Below are 27,437 nucleotides of genomic sequence, written 5' to 3'. Positions count from 1 at the left end.
GCAGGTCTGCTGTTTAAGCTCTGATGTAGCCATGAACTATTGATATCTGCCAGCTCCTCTGACAGCAATTAATGTGCTCACATTAGATCCTTCCCTCGTAAGCCTTCTACTAATGTTTGCACCTGCTTTTTCCTCCTTGTGCCCTGTGCCTTTTTGTCCTAATGAGCTCATAGTCCTCTTTCCTGGAGCATCACTCAACATTCCCTCCTTCATTAAAACCATGAAATTAATTCATTTTTGACCCAACATCCTGTTGTCTCATATTCCACATAGTGATGTATTCCTAAATCCTCTGTAGAAGCACAGAATCCAGTCCCTTGCAGTAAACACAATGCAAAATGCAAGTACTTTAGGGCAACAGAAAAAACACTCACATAACCTGCAGTCTTCATCCAGTACTGTGCTCCTCAAGCTTTTCAGAACCTTCCTCTTTTTTTTTTTTTTGGTAGAAGTTTCATTTCCCCTTCTCACTTACCCAGTTCTTAACCTCACAAAGGCACTATTCAATCTCTAGCTTTTCTCAAATCCCCAGAGGTCAAACACCAACTTTTTCTTTTTTTTTCATTATGAATCAGTTTGTTACTCATTTTCTTCTCTATTTTTTTTTCTTCTTTTTAAATTCAATTTTCAGCAAAAGTGAGCCTCAAGATCTACCTGTGTTGATTCAAAGGAACAACAACACTCTTTTTGGGACTGAAGAGGATGGACATTTCTGTGGGGGACAATCAAGAGATGGCACATCTACACACCAGGGAAGGTGAATAGTTTTTTTCTGGGGCTCATAACATCTTTCATCCTCCCGAATGCTTCCTGATGTTGCCCAGGCAGAAAATCACTGCACTGGTAAAGGAAAAAAAAAAAAAAAAAGAGGAGCAAGAAAACAACCCAATTATCAAAGCCATGACATCATCCAAATAGCGAACATACATAGTTTATTTTTAAAACAGCTGGAATCTCATATTTGACAAAGTCAAAGACAGATGGAGCTTTCAGAACGAGGCTGACACTGAAGGAAAGTTAAAATGCTTTTGCTGGCATAGGTACAGTAGTGAGGTGCCAAAGTGTCTGTCAGACAGAGCTGTCATTCAAAGTTCTGCTAGTAGGTTTTGGTATCACCAAAAGCTGTGCATTTTCTGGTAGACATGTTTCACAAGAATCGGGGAGAAGTGAGGAAGTTATATCAGCAAATGTCAGCTTTCCAGCCTAAAAGCATCCTGCTTTAAGAGCTTCTGGTAGGTCTATGAACCCAGCAGTGTCTCAACAACAAAAGCTACAGGCATATCTTATGCCTGTTGATGGGTACATAACCTAGAAGGGAACTTTGTCTCTTGATCCAGTGTAAACAAGTGCAACAAAACAGATTCTTTGGGTGATCAGACTGTGTCATCCAGAAATCCTCTGGTGGTTGGACTGCAAGAAATTCCCTGTAAAGGTTCCCTCCCCCCCACTCCCAAATAGTAGCAAGGGACAGAGTCAAGAGGTAGACTGAAAAAAAAAAAAAGATAGAGATGAGTATGCAGTGCACAGAGAGGGGCAAGGTTCCAGCAGAGCGTTGAAACAGCCTGTTCTTCACCACAAGCTCAGCCCCAAGCCCAGCCTAAGCAGATGCATCTCCCCATTGCCACCACAGCTCTGTGCACTCAGCTGCATTCATGCTGAGTGCAACTGAGCACTTGTTTTCCTTTGGATTGCCAAGATGGGCGAAAGCCTGTGGAAGGTGCCCAATACCTATCCGAGCAGCATTCTCCAGAGGCAACAGTGCTACTGTCAGAAACAGCACTTTCCTGTTCTCCCATTGGAAAGAAGAGATTGTTTCCTTAAATACCTACCATGTCAATCCAAACTCAAGTCAGGGTGCTGATTTCCAAAAACTGTGGCTAAGTCAGTCTTGGCAGGGGAACCAGTGAACAACCACCCTTAGTGCCAAATAAAAATCAAGCCACATACATGTATATCATAATCTTCTGTAGTCTTTTCAATCACAGTAAGATTTATTTGAATAACCTTCTGTATTCATGTTGAAGCAGTTTGTCTTGGAGTGAACACAGGTTTTTTGATCCACAAGAAGTAGACTTCTATGCATTCAAACTGTTTCCTGTTCTGTGTTGTTTTAAGTCACTCAGGGAAAGAAAGCAATAAGAATCACAGAAACCATGCACCACAAGAAGTGAGATTCCTGCCTTTCCTGGTTGTCTGCTCAGTTCTTTTCACTTTACCAAGATTCTTAGAACTTTAGAAGTTGGCCCATTTCTCTTGTCCAAGAGTGAAAAAGAAATAAAATAAAACAAAAAATCACTGCAGAGACCCATACATAACAATTGGCAATGTATGTTGATGTGCTATGGGGCACAAAAACATTTCTCAAAAGCCAATCATTAAATTAATTAGCAGCATTTTTGCAGAATTTAGGACAGGTAGAAAAATGAAGAGCAGGCCAGAAAATGCTTCTTTCCTCCAGTCTGGGTCAGGTAAAATATATAAATCCTGATTTTTTATTTTATTTTATTTTGCCGAAACGCACTCCACTGTCCTGCAATTGTCCTCACAGAAAAGACCAGCTTACAAATGCAAGTTCTGCTTCACAACAAGACATGAAAGGGAAGAGCACCAAGGGAAGAGAACTTGAGCTTCACTTTTTTCTGCCAAAAGTTTCCAGCTCACCAGAAATGGACTGCAAAAGGTCAGAAAGATAGAAGTGCCAAGAAAATAGCAGCGTTGTCTCCATCTTAAATTTACAAACAGCTTCATAACAACATCAGGTTGGAAAAAACTCTGTCCAGGCTCTGAAAACATGGATTCCAGCATAGTCAGAAGGAACAAGAAGCCATGTGTGAGAGAGAGAAAGAAGCACGCTGCACTATTTGCGATGGGCTTTCCATAAAAACCATTAGATTCCAAAGAGAATAACATCAAGGAAATGCACAGAAAATGTCCATTCCACCAACAACTATTTACGAAAAGGAAAGAAAAAGATCCCGCAAACCATTAAAGCTTATTCTTGAGTATGTATTTCCTGTATTTGGCTGAGAGAATTTTTTAATAATAATTTTTGATGGATCTGATTTCATCGTATACTGCCAGGGCTAGAAGGGAGTATTTGCAATGATTTACACAAGTTGCAGTTCGTAATTTTTGGTAGGGCTGAGCTGCTGTTGGAAACATTCTATGGTTCTGAACTTGGGTCAGCTTATCCATTCACAAATCAGTTTGTAACAGTTCCTTCGTTGAAAAACCAGCCTTGGAAGTTAAGAATCAGGCAGAAATTTGCAGTATTTCCCTTCTGTAAACAGATGGAGGAAATCAGAAGCACTTTTTTCCATCCCTTTGAAAAGAGAACCAAACAACTCTCCGAATGAGTTTTAAAGGCACTTACTGCAAATAGCTGGAAATGACTGCAGCCCAGCTTGAGAAACAGAAGCAGCATTTCTCTGTAAAGCTCAGAAAAAATATGGTTCTCCATTATGTGCTTCTTCTGGGGGGGAAGTAAACTTCTTTGGATGAGGGCAACAAAAAAACTTTGGTTCATAACATTATTTTGCATAAAACTTCAAGTAGATCTTCAAAAGCCACTGACTGTCCAGACTAATAACAAAATACCCGTGCTCTCTCCTCAGTGATGGACGGTCCTCTGTAGTATAGTATTTTGTAAGGCAGAAATCTTGCTGAGATGGAGGAGTCATACAGCTGCATCTTAGAAAAGGAAGACAGTGTCACTTGCACCACCACAAACAAATTGAATTTACTTGATTAAAGAACGCACAGGAAACCTTGTTTTGGTGGGAGGGTAGGGGGGTGTGGAAGATGAGACAGCACCGATACTTGCTAGAGGCAAGTTATTTTGCTCCACTAGTTAGCTGTGAAAAGTTGTCAGTAGCTGTGACACATTCGTTGACCAAAGTGTAGAATTACTGCTTTGTGAGTAATTTTGAGTAACAAGGAATAGGCTGTTAATAAATCCTCCCAGGCAGATACTGCCATGGGAAAATATAAATATTCATTTCGAGAAGCATTTTGGCAGGCACTAAGCACGATACTTACTTGTTGACTGCGTGATGCAAGAAACCTTGTAGGATGACCATATGCTTAAAACACAAAGGACTGTAGCTAGGAATCCAAACGTCTGAATGAAAAAACAGACAAACCACAAATACTTACCATTAGATGACACATAATCCATGAATGTATGGACTCCTGTATATTCAACTATGTATTTTATGATGTTAACAGGCCAAAAATGAAATTATATTTTACTGCCATTCTGCCAATGTGCTAAAAAAAAAAATTAGTTACCATAGTATAATAGCAGCTTACGCCTTGTCAAACCAATGACTGAAAATCTTATAGAGTAGGGAGAAAAAGCTGGACACCTACACAGTGTCCCACCTGCTAGACTTCTCATTAGGACACTGCGTTAAAGAAAAGACTTATTCTGACACCTCTGATTTTTGCTCTTTTGGCAAGCCCCATTCAGACCAGTCTTTATTTGTCATCTGCCAGATAAATAAGTGTCTCCTTCTCCATCTGCATGTACAAATAATCATTGGGACCAAGCTTGTGAAAGCAACCCTTTATCCTAGTTGCATTGCATTTTAAGTTCTGTTGTCCACATTCAAAACTCGTGTCTCTGAACAACACTTCAGCCAGAGACAGAATACATCATCCAATACATAGTCCCAGGATGACAAAGGGTTTTAGCTCAGGAGAAATAATCTCTGTTTCAGGTGCAGAACATGGCAAATACAGAAGACTAGGGTGAAATGCTAACTTGCAGTTGTTACAACAGCCATCTGTCAAACCTAAATTGTCTTAATTCTTCCCCAAAACACATTTGTCTTTATGTGTTAAAGCTAAAGCTTTTTGTTTCAACACATATTCATTTTAGTGGTGAGACTGGAGTCTCACGAAACCTTTTTGTTGGTGTTATGTTAAGGAACAATCACTGAAATGAGATAGAAGACAGTACACCAACCAAGAAACAAGCAAGACAAGTCTGTAAGAAATCAAAGTGACAAGCAATGGATTTCTAGCACTCAACTTACATTGCAAAAAAAAGCATCAAGACTAATAAACAAGTCCTTACCGCTCCAGCCACTAGTCCAGTCAAATTGTAACTCTTCGATGCTGCTACAATTGATGCAATGAGAAGCAGAATTGTACCAATTAAATAATGGAGAAATTCCTGTAAAGACAAGCATAGATTGCTTCAGAAGGAAAACTTACCAGAAAAGCATTTCAGTAACCATCAGAATCAGAACAAACTGGCAGTGGTTACTCAAAGTTAAAAAAATAAAGAAAAACATAAAAAACAACTGACAGGTTTCTGTTTGAAAGGGAAAGACCAATCTGCAGCTCTACTAAATGTCACTGGAATAAAATCTACTTAGTGGGTATGGACTCCATCTTTTTCATTCAGTATGGTACAATATGGGGGGAAAAACATGTATCTTTATTGTACCAAGAATGCAATTTACTCAAAGACACCATTTTGAGGAAAGGAAGAAGCCTTGGGGGCACATTTCTCTAGCCTAACATACATGAAATAGCAATGAGTAGCAGAGGAAATGCAAGTGCTTCTATTTCTAATCAGAAAATAAGCTGGATTTACTAACAACTTTCTTACATCAACCAAGCCTAGAAACAGGAGAGAAAACACAAAAAGCACAACTATGCAGACATTCATAAGCAACATCAGGTTCCAGAAAAGCTGCCCAAGTCTTGCAAGCTGCAGCTTAGTAATGTAGTAAATCAAACATGATGCAACTTTTTTCTTTTTTCTGAGGGCACTGAGGCACTACATTCCAGATTTTCTCTGGTGTGACAAATATCACCCTAGGAGTCAGTTTTGCCTCACAGTGCCCAGAGTCATCTGTGGATTTGTGTTTTGAATCCTCACGAGGGTGACATCAATCAATACAGGTCTTCAGAACATTGTGTGGTGGGGTGTCCTGGTGGGATATGTGCTTACTGATTTTGTACTGCACTACCAGCATGAGCCAGGCAAACACCACGTGTAAGGGAGACAGGAGACTCCTTCTCAAACCAAAACAGAGAATATATAGACCCAAAAGGAAATTGTTCAAGGAAATTCCAGAGGAGAAACAGTCTGTCAAACCATACCAAAGTTTCCCTCTGCTCAGATTTTTAAACAACTGAAGAGGATCCTTCCCTAAAGCAGGTTCTCAGACTACAAATTACTTTCCCCTTGTAACCTCGTTTCAGGTGATCAAGATCATAACCCCTGTTTTTGCTAGAATAAAGCATTTCTATTACAAGTCTCCTCTGGTTAGTCCACATCGCAGCAGGCAAATTAGGTATGCTGTTTCTTTCTTAGAGACATCTATTACAGCAATGTAATAGATTACAGCAAAAAAAAAAAGCCTACTACTTTCACAGAACCCAAGGGATGGAGACAAGCTGTAAGTGAATTATCAAAGGCCATGTCATGTAGAGAATGAACCCCTGGCAGGACCAGGACAGTGCAATTCTGCAAAAATGCTTTTGCAGCTTTAAAAGTTGTCGTTACAGAACAACCTCCTCAACCACCACAGCTTTACTGATTGTAAGGCACACCTCTGATTGCAATGCAGGGATCTTGCCAGGAAACTCAGCCAAACACTAATCCTAGTTTCCCAAAGTCTCTTACAGGCTTTTCAATTCTGTTCCAAAGATACTAAAATATTTGACCAAAAAGGAGGTGGTTGTAAAACCAGGGAATCACAGAATATCTCAAGTCCAACCCCTGGCTCCTCACAGCACCACCCAAAACCCAAACCCAATGTCTGAGAGCACTGTCCAAAAGCTCCCTGAACGCCGGCCCATGTCCATGCTCACTCCAACTCAGGTCCATGCTCACAGCCCTTGGCAGGCTGCTCCATGCCCACCGCCCTCTGGCACAGACCCTGTCCCTAACTCCCAACCTGACTCCCCTGACACAGCTCTGTTCTCTTGCGTCTGTCACACAGAGCAGAGCTCAGCGCTGCCCCTCCGCTCCCTCTGTGAGGAGCTGCAGCCGTCATGAGGCCTCCCCTCAGCTCCTCTGCTCTGGGCTGAGCAAACACAGAGACCTCAGCCGCTCTTCACACACCTTGCCCTCCAGAGCCTTCTCCATCTTCATAGCCTCCTCTGAACACAAACAGAATGTATAAGCATCCCATTTCGTTAAAGCTATCTGAAACTAAATAGACACAAACTGAAGTGCCTTAAGTTCACCATTGCACTGCGGAACATTTTGAAATGAACAAACAGATAAGAAAACCAAAAGGAAGTGAATGAAAAGGTCAAAGTGGCAGAGTTACAACAATTCACACATTAAATAATGCTTTACAAAACTCATTCTTTCTTCCATGCAAACATGTTATCTCTAAATAAGGACTGAAGTACTTTCTAGAAACAAATACTGGAGGTACATATTTTAAAAAGTGTTGCAAGTCTCCATTAAAAAGAACTTACTTTTTTTCTTTGCTTAGAAGTAAAATAAACTGCTACCTCACCTCTGTAAACTATTTACATAGCTTCCTTGAAAAGCCATTCAAACACTTCTCGAATTTCAAAACTTCCTCTACATCTTTCTGTTTGGCTTTTCTCACCCCTTTAGCTCTTTCTCTGTGGGATTAACAGGTCACTATGCATCCAAGAGAGATGTAGTCAGAAGTTACTAAAATCTGTGATCCCACACCAGGCCAGATGACTTTTCTGTTAGCTGATCTAATCAAAGCTGTTGCGGAAGTTCAGGTCTCTCATTTTCAGTGGTGCTTGTTAGTTCTCTGCTAGGATATAAGAGATGGATGTACAGGGGAAATGGTGGAATGAGGTAGGATATCCTGCAGGAAGTTCCTAGTGAAGGCCAGGCTATGAGCAGTCAGGCTGAGGATCCTATTTCTCGCTATTGTTTAAGTTACCTACTATTGTTTAAGTTACCTATAACCATACCAAAAAGAGTCACATTTGACTTAAATAGCACATGTAAACTTTATTTTGGGACAGGATGTATTACATAAATTCTAATGTAGTGTATTGGTACTCTAGCAAACGTGTAGCTACTATAAATGGCCAGAGTTAGGGCCCATCTGCTGACACCTTTTTCCAGTTGTCTCAGAATAACCCTATTGCCTTCACTGGAGCAAATCTGGATTTATATCTGTGTGAAGGAGAGAAGGATCTGATTCAAGTCAGCTTAAAGACTTAGAATTACAGTATCTTTTGAACTGAACACTAGTAACAAAAGCAGCAAAGGGATTTGTACACGAAAGAGAGCCTATCAACATGTCAGAGCACAAGAAAATGAACCAAGTAATCCAGACATCAACAAGAGAAGCAAAAAATGCAGGCCATCTGACAGACTTACCGCAAGTGGCCAGCTAACACAAGTGAGCGTCCTGTAGATTCTGAAAATGTGGATTATGTAGAAGAACAAAATCATAACCAAGTCGCACATTGTAACAATCTGAAAGTAGCTGTATGCACTGTAATCTGTCCACTGAGAATTATTTACACTGATGAATCCAACCAGCAGTGAGATCTGAAAGACAAAAGACACATTAGAGGTTTTTAGAGCATCTATGAAGATGACTTCAAACACAACAATATGTCATTTAGAAACAGAAGGCAATCATCCAGAGTAAACTGGATGGTCCCAACAAAATGGAGGACAAAGTAACAGGCACAAAAATGTTCAAAGCTGAGAAAGAGCCAACTGCTAAAAAGAAAGCAACGGTCCCAGACAGCCTGCGGGATCCAAACTGAAGAAGTCTGTATTACAAAACAAGAGGTCTCAAATAGAGAACAGGTGCTGAATGCCTGGGGTTGCAGCAGCAACTGGAGGACATAAACCCTATGGAATTTCAAAAGGACACGGATGGTTCACTGCAGCTGAAATCACTGAATGCTATAAAAACGAATATGCCATGAACACCTTTAGTTCTGTTTGGTGGGTGCTGGCTGTAACTGAGATAACAATTTCACTCCTCTTTTTCTATCACCTTTGCAGCAGAGGTAGTACTGGTAGGTACTGTAAGGTACTGTAAGGTACTGTATTGCAAGGTAGTACTGTAGGAAATGATGTAACCATGTCAAGAAACCTTTCAGAAGTTTTACTACGTTAACACTGTCACATAAAACCACAACTTCTGTTACTTGTAGGCTTGCAAAGGACCTGCCTAGCATGGGTAATTGAAAAAAAAAAATCTACCCAGGATACAGCCAAATATTTTATTATTACAGACTTTGGTAATATGCATTTTCAGCCTCTGTAATTTTCTGCTCACCCCAAACCAGACAGGAACAGTAATGATTCACACTTTAAATGTTTCTTCAAGACATTAAAAAAAAAAAAAATTCTGAGGAAGCCTGCACTTCAGTACTGCATGTATAATCATCCTTCAAACTCCTAATCAACTCCATCCATTACTGTTTAATTAAAGTGAAAAGGAAAAAAAAACCCAACACCCAAATAACATAGCTCAGATTCTTCCTCCAAAAGAGCCAATTCATCGTCACAACATGATGTGGTTGTTTGGACAGAGTTCGGTCAAAATAACAATTTATTGTGAAGTATAATAGAGGTTTTGCTTGCACCTGGGAGTGTGTTCTGTTTAAGCCTATCCACCTAAGCAGGTGGAATTGGGTCAAACATACAGCAGGAAGAATCTGAACTATGTTGTTTGGGTGTCAGATTGTTTTTTTTTCCTACCTTTCAAAATGTATGATACAGGTCAGTCCGTGCCTCCCCAACTAGTTTCTGCCCTCTAGTTTGGGAGTTCAACACTGGCAGCATCCCATCTGTTTGGTGCTTCTCTCTGCATCATGCCTATTCTCTGCCTCCCAACTCAGGTCTCACAGCTTAGCCACTGGGTAATCCTAAATGCACAAAGTCTTGCATTTGAAGTATGGTGGAGATTTCAGAGATGTTACATTTCATAGAAGAAGAGAAGGAAATGCTCTATAAAACTCAGCATTTCCTACTTCCAAGCCAAGTTCTTGAATTTTAAGATCATTTTAATGATCTCTCCCAAGTGAGGGAGAACAAGGGAGTAGTTAGGGCTGCACGGAAATGACGGGAAGCAGAAGCCAGGTTGGCTCAGGTTGACATTTCAGCTCCCTGAATCTTAATGTCAGCCGAGCTGAGACACCTGACTGAGCTGCTGGATGACCTGAACTGTCAGGTGGAGATCAGCAGGTCATTTATCATATTGTCTATGAGATCATTTGCAGTGATACAGGATACATGCTCCTAATAATTCAAGAAGAAAATGAAAATAACACCCAGTGAAATTTAATTCTGAAGTAAGACTCAACAACAAAATCACAGCAAGTGCTGAATCCTGCTCATAATTCACTATGGGATGAGGACAATGGCTGTCTAAACACCAAAGGCTAAAAGGAGTCTCTCTCACTCAGGTGCTTTTACAGTGACTGCTCTTCAGATTTTACACTGTACAGAACAAAAAGGGAGAGCCAGTTCACAGAAATGTTGAATCTGCCTATTAGCTCATTTCACACTTGAACCATTTCCTTTATCAACTTTTTTACTGTATACAAAGGGTAAGAAGGACTGGAGCCCTGAAATATAGCTACCATCTGAATAAGCGGCACTGGTAAGCCTTACTTACTTTAAACATTACCATATCTAGTTGCTAAGCTTTATAAGTTGAAAGCAGGGAAGCATAAAGATTTCTTTTTCTTCCTTTTAGATAGCAGGTATAAAAATTTCAGAACAAGCACAAAGGAGAGCCATCCAAAGACAAGATCAGAAAACTCCTCTGAGGAGTTGCATTCCTCAGAAGATCCAAGGGAATAAAAACATCTGACCAGCTCCTAAGAACATGGCAGAAACTTGGATTTAACAAATGTGCCTTCCATTCCAAGTGCCAATTCTCAATTAAAACAATGCCCGAAACAATTAGCAAAGACTCCTCTTTTCTCGCTTTCAGGTGTGCCTCAGTTCCCCCCATAGGTAGGAAGAAATAACTATGGGGAAGATGCATTTCTCTCAAATACTTCCTTTCTTAAAATAAATTTCCCAGCACAAGATTTACACACAAATTCTCAAGAGGGTTCTCTGATCAGAGGCACGTAATGCTGTTTCACAGGACAGGCACAAATGGGACAGGATCAAGAACTCTACACAATGCTATACCATGCTAACCACACAACACTGCCCGTATGGCTGGCAGGTACATTCAGAGTTAAAAAATCATCCATTAGAAAAACGGAATAGTAACCAATGTAGCAAGGAGAGCCACAGAATTTTGCCTTTCCTTTTAAAAAGTGACAAATACCAAAGTTTCTTCACCAGGTATCAGAATTTATCACAATATATTGATACCATATATAGGCAATAACTATATCTCAATTTTATCTCTGTAATTTCTGTTTCCAGAAAACATGTTGAGGGAGTGGTAAAGTGATTAACATGTAACTGTCTGAGATACGGTTTCATATATACACCTCAGAAGTCAGTTTGTGGCACAGACCACATGTAGATAAATAAATATACATGGAGAGAGAAATGAATGGCAAAGTGATGAAATGTTATGAGCATTCTTTACGCATCTGAGCTCAGTGGAACAGGTTCACACATCTTGAAAACAAAACCTAGGGGCACAAAAAATTGAGAACACTGCCATTTCCATTTCAATATAATATTTGAGATTGTGAAAGCAGCAGACTCGGACCCCCAGCCAGCAGGCCAGTCACACCAGAAGAATGAGGCAAAGGTTGGTCAGCATCAGGAAAATTTCAACGCACTGCACAAAATGTAAGCAGGCTTCTGACCTGCATTACTCAATGGGTGAGAGATGTGTTGCAGGACATTACTGATATGTTTTCTGGTTTCTGAAAAGCAACACAAAGAAAATAGGCATCAATCAACTTCAAGGGATGATTCTGGGGTTTAAGTCGAGCTCCATATTTATCCTGTTTTACAAAAGTTGATTGGCTTGAACTTCATGACTTTCCATTGAACCAGATATTATAGTTGAGTCATTAAGACTTCAGGAACACTGGGATATTTCAGCAACCATCTCCCAATGAAGCCAACATGAGCTAACAGCAATCAGCAACTGCCAGAAGGCACTCAACACCTTACCAGAGAGAACAGACACTACACAAGAAAGATAGAAAGAGTCCACATTCTCTTCTCTATTTTGAGCTGGAGAAAAGTCAACCATCTCCTCTGCAATGTGCCTGTGGAAAATGCTAGCCCTTGAATAGCAGTGACATAAGCTCCCAAGCCTAAACACCACACTCATTTGAAGTGAGCTTAGCTCTACCAAAAATTAAACACTTAGCTTTTGCCTAATACAGTCTTCCTTCAAAAGCCAATCCACGTCCCCTAAAAAAGGATGAGTGAGCACAGATTTTTAGTGTGCATTAAGGGGAGGTGGCACATATCTCAGGAGATCTGATCCTCAGATCGGGGACCAGGGTTTAGGCTGCTGCTGCCTTTACTCAGTGAGGGCAAGGCTTAAGACTTGCTCTACTCTCTGCTGTGGCTTCACTTGCTGAATGAGCCAGCCACAGCCATGCTAATCAGACATACCTAGGGCTGACAGGAAAGAGAGGAGCTGCGGCTGCATGCTTGTTTTAACCATGCAGGAAATGAAAGGCGTGATCCACTTATGTGTTGGGTGCTCATAGCAAAAATCACAAGAAGACTGAGGCTGGAAGGGACTTCTGGAGGTCATCTGGTCCAATCTCCTGCTCCAGCAAGGACACTCGAAGCAGGTCTGATCATGTGGTAGAAGACTGTAGTTTATCTGACCACAGAGCAATTTTATAACCCAAGAATAAATCTGTGCAAGTGCCTTGTACAATCTTTTTCTACTGTCCCACCTTAATAGATGTAATAAATAAGGCTCTGACTTTATTACCAATACTTAATTCTTTCGTAATGTTTGGAGAGAACTAAATTTTCTTCAGACACAGCTACCTGCACAAATATAAATCCAGCATGATCTCCAATACTGACAACATGCTATAAAAGAAAGCTTACTGTTCTGAGCATTAGAGACACACATCCACAGACAAACACTGACAGAAGATGGGAGGAATTGAACATCAGTGCCTCTTGAGTTCCAATCTCAGTTTTGTAACCTTATTACTGTTTAGATTTGAGTAAATTACGTGATTTTGTGCTTCAATTCCCCCATTCACCAAATAAGGGCTAATAGAATAGAATAGCTCAGTTGGAAGCAACACTGAAAGACCATTAAGTTCAACTGTCTGACCAGTTCAGGCTAAATGAAGGTTAAAGCATGTTACTGAGGGCACTGTCCAAATGCTTCCTGAGCACCGACAGGCACACAGGTTACCAATCACCTCTATAGAAAGCCTGTTCAGTGTTTGACCACCCTCACAGTATACATTTTTTTTCTAATGTCCAGTCTGAACCTTCCCTGGTGCAGCTTTGTGCTATTCCTAAAGACTCGTGCTAAAGTTCTTCACCTTCCAAACACTTCAGACATATAAAACAAGGCAAAATGTTGAACACTGCAAATGAACAATCGAGACGGTTATGACCCTAGGTCAAGATGACTGTTTTCATTTATAGTTTAAATGAGAATAGATATCTACAAAAACCAAAATGGAGCAGCAACAACAACAGCAAACAAAACTAAACAAACAAAATCCACCAATAGATTGATGCAACAGATAAGTGTGAATTAATAATATATGAAAAAATTCCTAAGAAGTCCAATGGAGATTTCAGGGAACAAGTAAAAGAGTAAAAAAAGATTGGTCTCTTGGAGTTGCTTTTGGGTTGATTCATTGCCATTACTCCACTGATTAATAAAAATGAGTATCCTAGCTTACTGTAAAATAGTAATTAGTGTCTGTTTCCTGACTACTGCCATCTGAAATCCAGGAATAAACTCACTAACTCTAATGACTCCAATGTGGTGTTGATAAGCAGGCATTCTTTACTTACAAAGTTGGATGTGCAAGAGGTTATCTCCACCCTAACCATGCATACCTTGCACAGAAGACCTTCAGCTTATATGTTATTTGTGTTACATGTGCAAAGGTTTCCTCTGGGCAGTATGCACATACTCAATAACCCCCTCCAAAATGATTAACAGAGGGTCCTGCCTCCTTGCACATGCTCAGTGATTTTGGGTGGTGGTCTCAAGACCCTCGGGGATGAAGCAAACAGTTGTCTCATCCTGACCACAGACTGCCCTCCTTTTTTCGAGCTGGCAGTTTTCCATAGCTCATTTAGCAATGATGAGCAATTCTTTATATCTTTGCTCCCTGTTTTTCTAACCAAGTAGTAAATTCCTTGTAGGGTGATATAGTGGAGAAGGCACCCATACTGACCTAGATAACAATTATATACTGAGCTCCATGAGTAGATAAAGGATGATCTGCTTAGCATCAAGTATATTTTGCTTAGTATCAGACAATTAAGACAAGTGTGTTTTGCTAGTTTGCTAGTTGCATCAGCTAGTTTTGTGCAAGCATGTATTATTCAATTAAGGATATCACTATCACTTACTTACAGTAAACCCTGATATCACACGTTGCAAAGAAAACACCCCAAATACATCCCAAATAGACTCCTGTTTTCAAACTGGAAACATAAGCTGCAAAGTTCAGGCCTCTGTTCGTCCTCTTGACCGCTCCTGACTGTTCTTTCCCACGCATTATCACTGGCCTGTATCTAGCTGTTCTTTCACTACTCCAATAATGCCCATGGAGCAAGGGTTATCCTTTCCCACTGTGTGTGCACAGCACCCACGACAGTGGCTGTGTACTGGGTCTGGCTGGAAGGAGTTAACTTCCTGCACAGTAGCTGACAGGGCGCTGCGCTTTGCCTCTGTGGTTAGAAAAGCGTTGATAGCACATCAGTGTTTTGCCTATTGCTGAGCAGTGCTCACACAGTAGCAAAACTTTCTAACTGCATTACACAAAGCAAGAAGGCTGGGTGTGGGCAAGAGGTTGGCAGGGGACGTGGCCAAGCCAGCCGCCCCAGGCGGCCCCCAGGATATTCCAGGCCATGTGATGCAGTGCTCAGCAACACACTCAGAGGATGGGATGATGTTTGTGGCCATTGCCTCTGTCTTACCAAGCAACCATTATGAGTGCTGTGAGCCTGCTCTCCAGCAAGTGACATGGCATCCGCCCGTCAATGGGGATTAAGTGAACAAATTCCTCTTTTTGCTTTGCTTTCAAGCACAGCTTTTGCTTTCCTTATGAAACCTTCATTATCAAAATCCACGAGAAGCATTTCGATCTTCTCTCCTTCCCAGAGGAAAAGGGAGCACATGAGAGCCAGGTGGGTGTCTGGCTGTTGGCCATGGTCAGCTCACTTCATTGGCTGTCAAGGCGTGGGACTTCCAGCTGCTGCTGTACTACCAGCAGCAGTACTAAAACCTTAATTCTTCAAAGTCTCAAGATCACATCCTGAACTGATAGGTCAAAACTGCTGTCTTACATGTGACTTTTAGATATGAGTAATAGTTTTCTTTTGCTATATAAAAAATAAGACGTGAAATGCCAGCTAAACTGCTGGGAAGAAAGATAAGGTAGACAGGAAGCAAATCTGCATCAAGATACCCAGTTCTGGAGAAACACTAACTCTTATCTCAAAGATTTTGAGTAATACCATGACACAAACATGGACACATATAATCTACCCATCACTGCATTATCTTTCCATTTATTTTACTATCTGATATAAAACCACTTCCTTGCTTTTCTCTGCGTATTTTCTTTTCTTTCTTGGCTATACTCCCCTCTGCTCTGCTCTCCCACAAGAAGTTTTTTTAATTCCATGGATTTTTTCCTTCTTTTTTTCTTACTATTTCTCTGTCTTCTTCATTCCCTATATGATACTCTGTACTTCCTCTCTTCTGTATCTCATTCTTTCCAAAGAATCCAAATTTCTCTTCATGCATCTGAAAACACAACATTTCCCTCTTGTAATATATCCTAGGTATCTTCCCCATGCCCTTGCATCAGGACATGCATTGCAATTAGGTAAATAAAAATATTTCCAGAGGGATATAGTTTGATGCATTTAAGCCAAAGCTCTCAATGCAAAAGCAATTCTTAGCTTTTCTACTCAGCCACTTTGTGCAGTACCAGCACAGAGTATTGTGAGGTAAAAAAAACTGAAGAACTGACACAGCAACACAATGACTCTGCCTGTGTTTATGTCCTCCCCTGTGTATGAATTGTTTTTCCAGCTGTTATCTGTTCTATAATTAGTGCAGGAACACAACAATGGTGCCAGTGCAAGAGGAAAGGTGACAGAGGGAATGAAATAAGAAGCTGGGAGAAGAAACAAGGTTATTCCATTCCGGGGCAGTGCCAGCCAAGGTGCTCAAGAAACTAGAAGCCTGAGAAGCCCACTACCAAAGTGCCATTTACTAAGCAGGTGCACAGGAAACGAGACGTTGTCTCAGAGCACCATTCAGGGCAAAGAGGGCAGGGGACAGGACTCAGCGTGCCACTACATCTGCACCAATACTGTAGGCAGCAGCTCTGGTTTACCAGCCCCCAGCTCGTAGCTGATAACGTGTGAAATACCAAAAAAGCTTTTATTTTCCATCCTTCTTTGGAAAGGAATTTGATTCTCTAGAAGACAGATACAGCCTTTTTTTTTTTTTTTTTCCTTCTTCCCTTGAATGCTGTAAACAGCCGTGAAAGGAGACTCCTCCACTGCACTTGGTGAAGAACTGGTGAACCTCTGTACCGCTTCAATCTCCCTCCTCCTTCATCTAATTCCTCCTCTCTTAGAACTTACCCAAGTTCCATGCAAACAACTGCACAGAAGCTGTCTGTCTTCAGATTTGGAGGCAGGGACAGTGGTGACTCACACCAAGTTTTATTAGTCTTTTTAAAGAAAGCAATATAATAAGAGCTAAATGCTTCTTTTATTTGAATGAAAAAAGTCAAAGCTTTTAGCTTGTGACACTGGTCAAAATAGAATGTGGAATTTTCCATCCTAAGCATGCCAATGAGGACAGCCATGTCCTGTTTAGGTGTCCCACACAGAGAAGAGCCGTCACTGACTGCAGCAGTACTACCACATTTTGTGTATTTATGAATGTGACACCACAACACGGTGAAGCAATATGTATATTATTAATTACATACTTCTGGAGAGAATCAAATGGTTTTCTGAACTGTTACTGTTACTCTTATTCACAAAGCTGTATGATAGATAAAGCTCAGGTCAAGGTCACAAGCATAATTCATGCAAGACCAGCTCAGCTAATTTAAGCAACAAAGCTGACTGATGCCGTAACCAAAATCTTCTTCTTCCAAAGGAAAAGGGAGGTCTAACAGCCAAGCACACACTAGAAAGATTCAGAAAAGGAAAACATGATAAAGAACGCAGTCCAGCTAAAACCTCCCTAATGACAGATGAAATCAGCAATCTTCAAGTGCATGGATCTGTGAAGCAGTCAGTCTTTGGTTGCACAACAGTCTCTCAGCCCCTGTGTCTGGGCAGATTTCCTCTTGTCTGGCTGGTTTGCTAAAATAAGGAGGCTGCCTGGTCTCTGATAAGTGACTTCTCTTGTGCACTGCCATCCTCAGCTATTTATTGAAGATAGGAATGGTGGGAGGGTGAGAAGACGACAAAATAATCTTATTTGACCCTCTAAGACTCAGATAAGAGGACAAGCCTCAGTACAAGGAAGCTGTATTCTTCACTTATTAATAAGTTATTTATCTGTCCTGGCACAGGCCCCGGCGATAGCAAAGGATGTGAGGTAATCACAGAACCAGCATGTGAATGACAGCATTAAGGAGCCCCTGTTGCAGGATGGTAGCCACCATTACTAAAAAAGCAATTCTCTGTAACGACCAGCGAAGTCACATCTACTGCACAGCACAGTGCAAGCAACACATCAGTCCCACCTCTGTCACCTCAGCCAGCTCCCTGCCTCACATCCCAAAGCTGCCTGCACCACCACACCATGCTGCACTGAAAGACACCACGCTGGACTGCACTTCATTAGCTGAAAGCTGAGAACTTCACTGTTATATGGCAAAGAACATGCTACAGTCTCATCTAGCAGTGAATTAATTTAAAAGAGCAAAGCAAGATTGTTAACAAGAGGCTCGTAACTTTATTTCTTTTCTCTCTAAACCAATACTAAAAGATTTAGGTTCTGCTTTGTTTTATAAATCAAATTCAGTTTAAAACGCTCCAACTGTAAAATCATTACCAGCAAGTTTTTGCAATCTATGTAAAAACATTTGTGCAAAACTCGTATTACTGCAGCGATATGTGAAGTCATAATTGAGTAACAGCACACAAGTGCCATATTCAAGTCACAAACAATTCCCAAAACATATAAAACTCATTGCAAAAGATTATTAATAGCACAGCTAACTTTCAACATCTCTGCATAGGATATGGCCACAATTCTAAATGCAGCAAACGTTCTAGCAGGATTTTAACTCTGGAAAAGGCAACTGCTTTTCTTCTAGCTCTCAAAGAAGCCTTATGCCTTTCTAGGCACCCACAAATCCTAGAAATGCTGTCCTGGGCAAGGCCAGAAGACCCGTATACTTCGTGAACGTGTTACTCCTTGTGCATGCAACAGCCCCAGCAGAACAGCCACCCACTCCAGCAGTCTCTCCCAGCTCACCTGTATTACATCCTCAGCTTGCCAAGAAGAAATACTTGGAGGAGGAGTGAGGTACCTCTGAAACCACCATTCTGAACCATTCTCAGTGTACACTGAGTTGTACTGTTTGCCCTTTAGACAGCTAACAAAGCCCCATATTATAAGTAAGACACAATGTAGGAAGAGCTTAATCCATACTTGTGAGCTAAAGAGCTCTTGTACGTAAAGGTCATGGCTGTCTGAAAACACATGCAGCAATCACGCATGGCAGTACCACCTACACAGGAGCCCATGCTGGCTGGCCAGCCAAGCCTGGCTCAGACTGTCTGTCTGCATGAAGCCCAGTGTACGTGGTGTTCATGGCTAACAAACACCCCCACAAACTCTGCACAACCACAACTGCAAAGCTTCCTACTTGATCTGGATATCCAATACACGTCTAGCAGGGCACAACTACTTTAAGCTCAAATGGGAACATATAACACAAAACCAGCACCTCGTGGCAAACAACTCCCTACTAATCTATCAAACCAGGTGCACAAAAATTGAAAAGCATATGGAGTCTCAGATTCATTAAAGCTGCCACTGAGATAAAGAGCACCTTGCAAACTGCTCAGGAAAGTCTTGGTGTCCATGCCTGTAACCCTCAGCAAGCAATTTGTTCATCCCTCTCCTTATGGATGCTGCTCACAACACAACTCATTCTCATTGTCTGAGGCATTTATTGCTTGGCTGACTCGAATCTTCAGTTAGCACCTGCCATCTCTTTTCCCAGCCCCAGAGAATACCACACTGACATCTGGCAATCGCACTGAGAGCTGTTAAAAAGCCTGTATCTGTCATCTTCAGCAAAGGCTGTGCGAGCCATGGCAACGGAGCCTTAAGCAAGGTCTCCTCAAACACGAGGAGACTGTTAGCATCACTGAAGTCTATGCTGTTAGCTGTGCTGGTACATCTTTTTTTTTTTTTTTTTTTTAATCAGGAAAAATACAGGTGAGTGTTCCCCAAAATACTAACATTGTGACTATTTCCACATCAACCAGCATTATCACAACCCAGCTGATGGATTAGACAGGGCCTAAGCGCACACACTTTGTGCTTGGCAAGGCACAAGAAGTGAAGGGTGATGAGATAATAGCTGAGATTTCCCAATGGCACCACTGCCCGGCAGCTCACGCTAACACCCAGGGGTGGCACTGCCCTTGCTACTAGGAAGCCACGCTCAAGCTATCTACAAAAGGCTCAATTAGCCAGCAGGTGACAAAGAGCAGCTGGGACTGGGTTTTTCCCTTGTAGATGAGAGACCTCTTCAAGTGGCCTTCCCAGTTTCGGGTGAACGTGATTACAGACTTACAGGACAGTGTCCAAAGCCTTTCTGCAGTTCTGCGGTTGCTACTGATGATCTCAGGTCTCTTTCCTTTCCAGCTGTCAGTGTTTGTTTCATGAACTCAGAAATGGTACTGCAATAAAACTAAACAACATCCCAAGAAAATTCCTCTTGAAGCAGCTTCTCAATCTTGTCATTGTCACACTCCATTTTCCTTGTGTCAAGCTATGAGCAGAAGAAGCCCTAAGTACAAGAACAGCAAATCAATTTGCTGTAGCTTTGAAGGCTGCAGCCACATGGCTTGGGCCAGTCAGACACTCCTGTACTTGCCATTGTATTCATCAAATTCCCAGCATTGCAGCGTAGAAAATTATTTCAGCTGTAATGATTCCTTTGGAATCTGAGTTATGCAGAACAGATGAAGCACGCAGGTGTGTGGAAGAAAATCACAGCAATTTTCAAGTTTGATCTCTGCACAGAGAGAGCAGCAATTTCTGGCTGCTGTATACTTTACATCTCACCACAAAAGAGGAGGACAAGCCCGCAGTGCACGTGATGTGACAGCAGTGCAAAGGAGAGGCTCAGCCACAGGACTGAGAGAATGCCCTACAAGTACACCCAAGGGAGGGGAGCGGAGGAAACACTCACTCATAGCAGCCAAATGCTGTCTGGCTTGTGGGGCCAATACTGCTTCGTGCAGGCAATGTAGAGCTGTTACCTAACATCATCGTGGTCAGGCACACTGCCCTCACTGAGGTATGTCCACGGCTCCCGTGATCATGATGAGACACATGGATTGTTCCAGGGCTGCAGGCGCAGGATCTGCTCAACAAGGGAATTTTCAACATTTTTAGGCTCTGAGTTATTTAAAGACCACACTTGAACTGAACTGAACCACTGGTTTTCATTTTTCTGCAGTAGGAGAAGCAGATATTCAAAGGGACACTGTCTCCAAAGGGAAAGGAGAGGGGATATGGCACATTAGCACTTCTTAGGAAGGTCACAGAGCAATAAGAATCCATGCTTTTCACATCCGACAACCCACAGACACCATGCACACCTGACAGAGATTTCAAAACGCTACTGCAAATCTAACTTCCTGTGAAACACATGCGCCAGAAAACCACTGCCAATACTTTACTCTGCTCTTTCAAGCATGCTAAACACATCTCAGGAGATGTGGTAAATTTCTAGGCTTCACTTCCTGTTTTTTCTGATTTCAGAAAATGTACTTACTAGACCTTATTCAGTCACAGCTACACAAAGAGCACTACATACCATGAATGTATTACAACAAATCCTAATGGATTGGCCAAGTGAGCAAGGCACAATAGCTCCGATTTCGTGCTTGCAGGTAGCCTCTCTTCTGGAAAGAAATAATGCATTCACTGATATATTCGGAACAGAGATTTCCTACTATTTAAAAACAGCAATATTCTGGGCTCGACTTTTGAACCTTCCAGAGCAGTTGAACAATTCACTATTTTCTTTTTTTTTTTTCTGCTGAAAAACATAGAAATTGAACAATTAGACAGAGAGTAACCCAAGTAATTAAACCTTTCCCTAACAACAACAACAAATAACAGAAAAGGACTGAAATCTTAGCTTGTGACTTGAAGCATGTGGAACCAATTCATCCTTCTGCAGCTCCTGCCATTCTATCCCAGACTCTGGCTGCTCCTGACAATAGTCTCTGTGGCTGCACCATTCCCTCAAATCTCTTATGGAAGAAGAAAAGTGAAGGAGAGTTGAAGTAAAGCTACATCAGTTCCCTCATTTGGCATATTGCACAATCTTGCAAACAGCTGCATCACTGCAGCTGAGAATGGCAGCACAGAGAAAATTCCTTCCACTGCCATTGCCTCTGAAGTTTTGACCCATCAAATAAAACCATGTCAGCCTACCACCAAGCATTACTTAGCACCCAGGGAACGTGCTGTCTGCTCCCAGCTCATATGCAAATACCTGGGCAGAAATTGTATGGCCACCCTGAGCAGAGGAATGGAAAAAGTACGCCTGGCCAAGCCAGCCTGTTGCGGTGATCTCAGAGTGTAAATAACAGGACTTCCCAGACCTATGGGTTTTAATTACAAGGCTTGGGCATTCCTCACTCAAACGCTCTTGCTTACTTTTGAGCCACCCACGACATAGACAAACTTCTATCTCTTTGGCCAGCACGCCAAGCGAGGTCCCTTCACTGCAACATCTAGCCGAACAGCAATGGGCACCTACAATACATGTGTCTGACCTGGGCCTGAGAATAACAACTTTGCTGCTAAAATTAAAAAATAAATTCAATTCCTTATTCTTTAGCCAGTCATTTGTCACACAGTTGCAGGCTGAGGACACTCACACATTTCCTCCTCTATTACTTTATCCACTACTTCAGCAAATGCCTCCAATAAGACTTTTTGCGTACAGGATACATCAGGATATCACTGTTAGCTAGAACAGCAGCATTTTTCCTGTCTTCTCTTATCAGCTGGGATGAAGAGACAAGGAGAACACAGACCTGTTTGAGTGTAAGCTTGGCAGGTCAGCATCTGGCAACTTTCAGCCAAGCTTGTTACTTCTGACCACTGTTTTCCTTTGGAAGAACTACGGACAGAGTAATTGCTGGAGAAAGTTGAAAGTACAGTCTAGGTAGGATAAAAGTTTACAATTTCAGCATCTCTGCACATATCTCCTGACTAAACAGTCTTATTACCACACAAGCAAAGTCATACATCAGTAACACACTGCTGCAAAGAACTAGATCATTTACTTCAATCAATTCCATAGACAAAAGAAGTTTGGGGCTCAAGTTAAAAGACTGGAGCGATTGGAGAGCTATTCCAACAGCATTTGCTTTTGTGCATTTCCTTTTTCTAAATCAATGGTTTTGACTAGGAGTTTTTATCTTCCACCAACAGATCTTGCTTTCTTCTCATATTTTAACATCTTCCAAATGCAGCTCCCCAGGAAGTTTGGCTGATACCATCCCGCACATTTAGAAGTTGATCTTGGCTCTAACAATCTAGCTACCAATGTTTTTTTGGCTTTCTGCATGAGATGTATTAATATTCCCTTGAACACCATTATTCAACTGTATGTTTGTATATAATAATCCAAAGAATTTCAGCAAACTTCATTGCTGCTCAGAGGCTGCCTGGTGGGCTGTTCAGATATCAAGAATTGCAACTGCTTTTGTCGACACTTGGGAAATGAAATATTTATTCAGCAGACTTTAACTATTGCCTTAGCAACTTTAACGAGTTAAAAACGATGCTATTAAGTCAACTTCCATTGGATTTATTCTATTTTTCCCTGCTTTGAGAAGATTTCTTCTTCTTGTGTCTGGTGAAACTGCTCTTTCCTGATTCAGATTGAACAAGATGATCCTTAGGTTAAAACACTGTATACTATGGCTGTGCTTGCTGTGCCAGAACCGCTGTCTGCTCAGTAGCAATGGCCTTATTGTGGGGACATCCTCCCTCAGTCTGGACTCTGGTCACAGTCACCTTGGCCCATCTTGAAGTAGGGGCAGAGAAGCCACAGACCACCTCCATTCCCCTCAGGATCCAGAAGCAAGGAACAATCCTGGAATGGTATCAGAAGTCTGAGACCTACAGAAGCACGGTGCTGTGATGTCTCTTCTTGCACACAACAGCTCCAAACAGTCTCCAAGGGCACAGGAGACCTCAAAAGGTTTCCTGATACCTTTTGAAAACTACCCAGTTCTTTCTGAGTACCCAGAAAGTCCTGCAATAAAATAAGCCACACAGATCAAACATGCTTCAAAAGCACTGTCAGTGGGGTGTACTGAAAAGTGCCACATGTAGTAATTTCGCCAAGCTGGCTTCATGTCAAATGTAGCCCTTGTAGTCACGTGGACTGTGCACACAGAGACACACGCCCTTGCACTTGCTCTAGAATCACAGAATCACCAAGGTTGGAAAAGACTACAAGATCATCCAGTCCAACCATCCACCCATCACCAACAGTTCTCACTTAACCATATCCCTCAACACAACGTCCAAACGTTCCTTGAATGCCTCCAGGCTCAGTGACTCCACCACCTCCCTGGGCAGCCCATTCCCTTGCCTGACCACCCTTGCAGAGAAGTAGTGTTTCCTAACGTCCAACCTGAATCTCCCACAGCCTGAACCACAGCACAATCCTGCATGTAACACCCGGAGTACAAAAGGTACTGGCAAAAGTGCAAGCACAAAAAAGAATGAAAGAAGGAACAAAAGGAAGAGCAATATTCAAACTAGACCAGTTGAAGGCAGAAGCTGAAGATACGTCGTAACTTCTTGTTAAAAGCACATCAATTCAGACTGGATTTTGAAAATGGAGTCCCTATTAACATTAGTGATGGTCATACATGAAAAACAGCTGTCAAACAGCCTTATTACTATGTAAAGTGCACAAGTAACAAACTATTTTTCTCCTCCACTATATTTTCAAAATACCTATATAGAGCATTCCTTGCATATTTGAAAGTCAGGAACTCAATGCAGAAAACGCATTACCTTCTCAGAGCTGTAATTATGCAAAATAAAGGAATGTACGTAGGCTCACAGGCACGAAACATGGTTTTTAATTCCTAATTTCAATCTATACTAGATGCTACAGCCAACACAAGCTTTCAAATCACCCAGAAGAATTTAAAGGGAATGAATTGGTAACATGGAGTCAGTAATGATCAGATTCCTGGACAAGCTCCTCATCTTGCATGAGACTGCTGAATTTTAAGGCTTGTGTTAAGATCCTTCTCACAGAAGAAAACCTGTGACATTGTCTTCTGTTTCCTTGGTACAATTACCCTGGCATGCTGATGCCATCTATTAGAATAATTTCATGCACACAATCAAATTATTTATGCTAATTTTGGGGCTTGCAAACAGCCGTTAGCATTACTATAAATGAAGAAATAAAAATGTTTGCTTCTTGTTCTCTCTCGTATCATTTACTTCTTGGCAAAGGGGATTGAGGAAGAAGGAGAAAGGAGTGCTCCTTCTTCATAACCAGAACCATTCAGAAGCCTCTAGGTATACTCTATGAAGCACGTTGTATGTCTATCTGAAAACAACTTACCTTTGTCCTCTGTCTGAATAATGGCTCTCCTTCATAAGAAGCCTGCAGTCCCACCATCCCCACTAACATTAATCCAGCAATGTTTACAGTTTCATCACAGAGAATTCTGATCAAACACAGATATTGCCAACACCAGAAGAATTGCACGCTAATAAAAGCAGATTCATAGATGTAATGAAAATAATCTCTGAGAAAAGATGAATTTTAGATAAATGTTGAGGAGTTGACCTAAAACTAGCTTGTCTTGGTCATTTCTATATATTGCAGCACAAACATTTTGTTTTCTTTGAAAACTGTTTGAGAAGAATACATTACCAAGATAACGCATCAGAAAAGTTTAACCTGCCCAAAGTTCCTTGGATAGCTGAAGTAATTTCTACTGATGTTATTTATAAGCAAGCTGGAATGCAGAAAAATGTAAAAGGGTAAAGTTGGGAGAGGGCTCATGGGAGCTTGTCAAATCAGCACAGAAAACCACTAGGTGAAATTCTAATGATATTGATCAGCATTCAGAAAATATTACTTCATATGAAATATGTTAAATATTACACTATTACATACACTTATATACATTAAAATATATTTACATACGTTACATTAAAGAATGTAAAGTATGTCAAGCACACACTCCACACTTTCCACGCACACCAAAATTGAAACTTCAGCACAAATACACGCGCTTGTGAGAGTAACAAGTAGGAAGTGTAGTGAAGATACATCAGAATGGACAGCAGAGAAGACCATGTCCTTCTAGTCCATAAAAGGTATTGTGCTTTCTACAGTGGCGAAGACAAAAAGATAAGCAGGCTTCTAGTTAGTCAGCAAAGCACACAGCTACATTTCCACAGGGTCACTGGCAATGGAGACGTGCATTCAAAAGAGCATCGTTTTTATCTCCTGGAAAGATGCTCCAGATCCTCACGATGGATTGGGAACAACCCAAGAGAAGAGAACACAGCAGACAGCTGCTGGCTCTCCTACAGAGCTGAACTCACAGTGAGAGACAACTGCAGTACAAACGCTCAGCGTTTCCCCAGTTCCTGCTGCAGGTGATACCTCACCACTCCTGGCCCAGGCGCTCACCCCGACCCCGGCCTCGCAGGCGGCCCTTGGCCTCCTCTCCCAAAACTTACCACAGCTAACGGACCGCTGACGTGCAGCACCCGATGCCTTCACGCTGCCGTGCCAAAATTACGATTAACAACAAAGAGTTGTCACCGCTCAACATCGCCACTGGCTTCGATGTCCCAGCAGCGCAGCGCGGCACTGCACACAAGCAGCGTTCCCCCAGGCTGACACACGTCTGTCTCCACCAGCGAACGAAAAGCGGAGGCTGCTTCTGACGGGAGTTCGCACTCGGCGTCCTGAGAGAAACCCGGCTCCCTCCTCCTCCCGCCAGCTGCGAGAGCTCCAGAGCAAAAACCGCCGTTACCCGCCGCCCCGGAGGCGCCCCGGGACGGGCCGAGGGTCCCGAGGCCACCCGCCCCTGACCGGCTTCGTACCATCTGGGCCACCTTCAGCATGCCGGCACACGAGCGGAAATAGGCGCCGTCCAGCAGCTCCGCGTCCGAGCCCGCCGACGAGGAGGCGGCGGCCGACGGCGGCGCGGCGGGCCCCGCGCTGCTCACCCCGGTGCGGATCACTCGCGCCCCGTGAGACATGGCTCCGTCCTGCCGCTCCGCTGCTCTGCCGCGGCCCGGACCGGGAGAAGGGGTACGGGACGGGACGGGACGGGGCGGGGCGGGGAAAGAGGGAGGGGAAGGCAAGGAGGACGGGCGGCGGCCAGCGGCTGCGGAGGGGCCGGGCGGAGCGGAGCGGCGTACTTCCCCGCCGGCCGGGCGGTGCCCCGGGGCAGCGGGCGGGGCGGGGCCCGGGGTGGCGGGAAAGCGGAGGCAGAAGTTTGTCGGCAGTGTTCTTGGGCCGAGACGGCTCGGAGCTGGGGGGCGGCTCGCGGCGTCGCCTCGCGCAGCGCGTGTTTGCACAGATAGGAGAGCGCGTCTTCCGATCCGCCGCGGCCCACAGGCAAAAGGTTGTCTGCAGTGGGCGGCAGCAGAGGGGTTGTAGCGGTGCCGGAACGGCTCGGCTCCGCCGCTGGAATTCAGTCACGCAGAGATACAGTTCGGCAAAGGAAGCTCTACGTTTCCTCAAGGTTAAAAATAAGCGGTTGTGCTTTCTGACAGGAGGGTAAAAACGGCCCCTGAGCTTAGCATCTGTTGCTCCTACAGAAACATCATCCTCTCATGTTTTGTTCTGCAGTTAGAACACATGTTTCATTCATATTTAATACTGAATATCGCCCTGAACAACGAAGGCTGCTGTAAAAGTGTAGACAGGTGAGATCAGATGACGTCCAGCATAAGGAATTGACGTGAGTGAGATGGGGTAGGCGAGTGTAAGCAACCATAGAATCGTAAGTCCTTGGAGTTGGAATGGGCCTTCAGAGATCA

General features: G+C 42.6%; 1 protein-coding gene across 1 annotated transcript; it reads right to left on the bottom strand.

Moving 5' to 3' along the window:
* Positions 1-915: 915 nt before the first annotated feature.
* Positions 916-26,753, bottom strand: CMTM7 (CKLF like MARVEL transmembrane domain containing 7). Its single transcript, XM_052695944.1, has 5 exons — positions 26,493-26,753; positions 8,345-8,518; positions 5,081-5,179; positions 4,039-4,120; positions 916-3,690 (listed from the first exon to the last, which is right to left on the bottom strand). The coding sequence occupies exons 1-5, from the start codon at positions 26,649-26,651 to the stop codon at positions 3,677-3,679; spliced, it is 528 nt and encodes a 175-aa protein (XP_052551904.1). The 5' UTR covers positions 26,652-26,753; the 3' UTR covers positions 916-3,676.
* Between the last annotated feature and the right edge of the window lie 684 nt (positions 26,754-27,437).

The sequence above is a fragment of the Tympanuchus pallidicinctus genome, unplaced genomic scaffold, assembly GCF_026119805.1.
Source record: "Tympanuchus pallidicinctus isolate F22 unplaced genomic scaffold, pur_lepc_1.0 scaffold3, whole genome shotgun sequence".
NCBI classification, from domain to species: domain Eukaryota; kingdom Metazoa; phylum Chordata; class Aves; order Galliformes; family Phasianidae; genus Tympanuchus; species Tympanuchus pallidicinctus.
The sequence above is the reverse complement of the archived record's forward strand: the minus strand, read 5'-3'. Positions and strand labels throughout refer to the sequence as shown.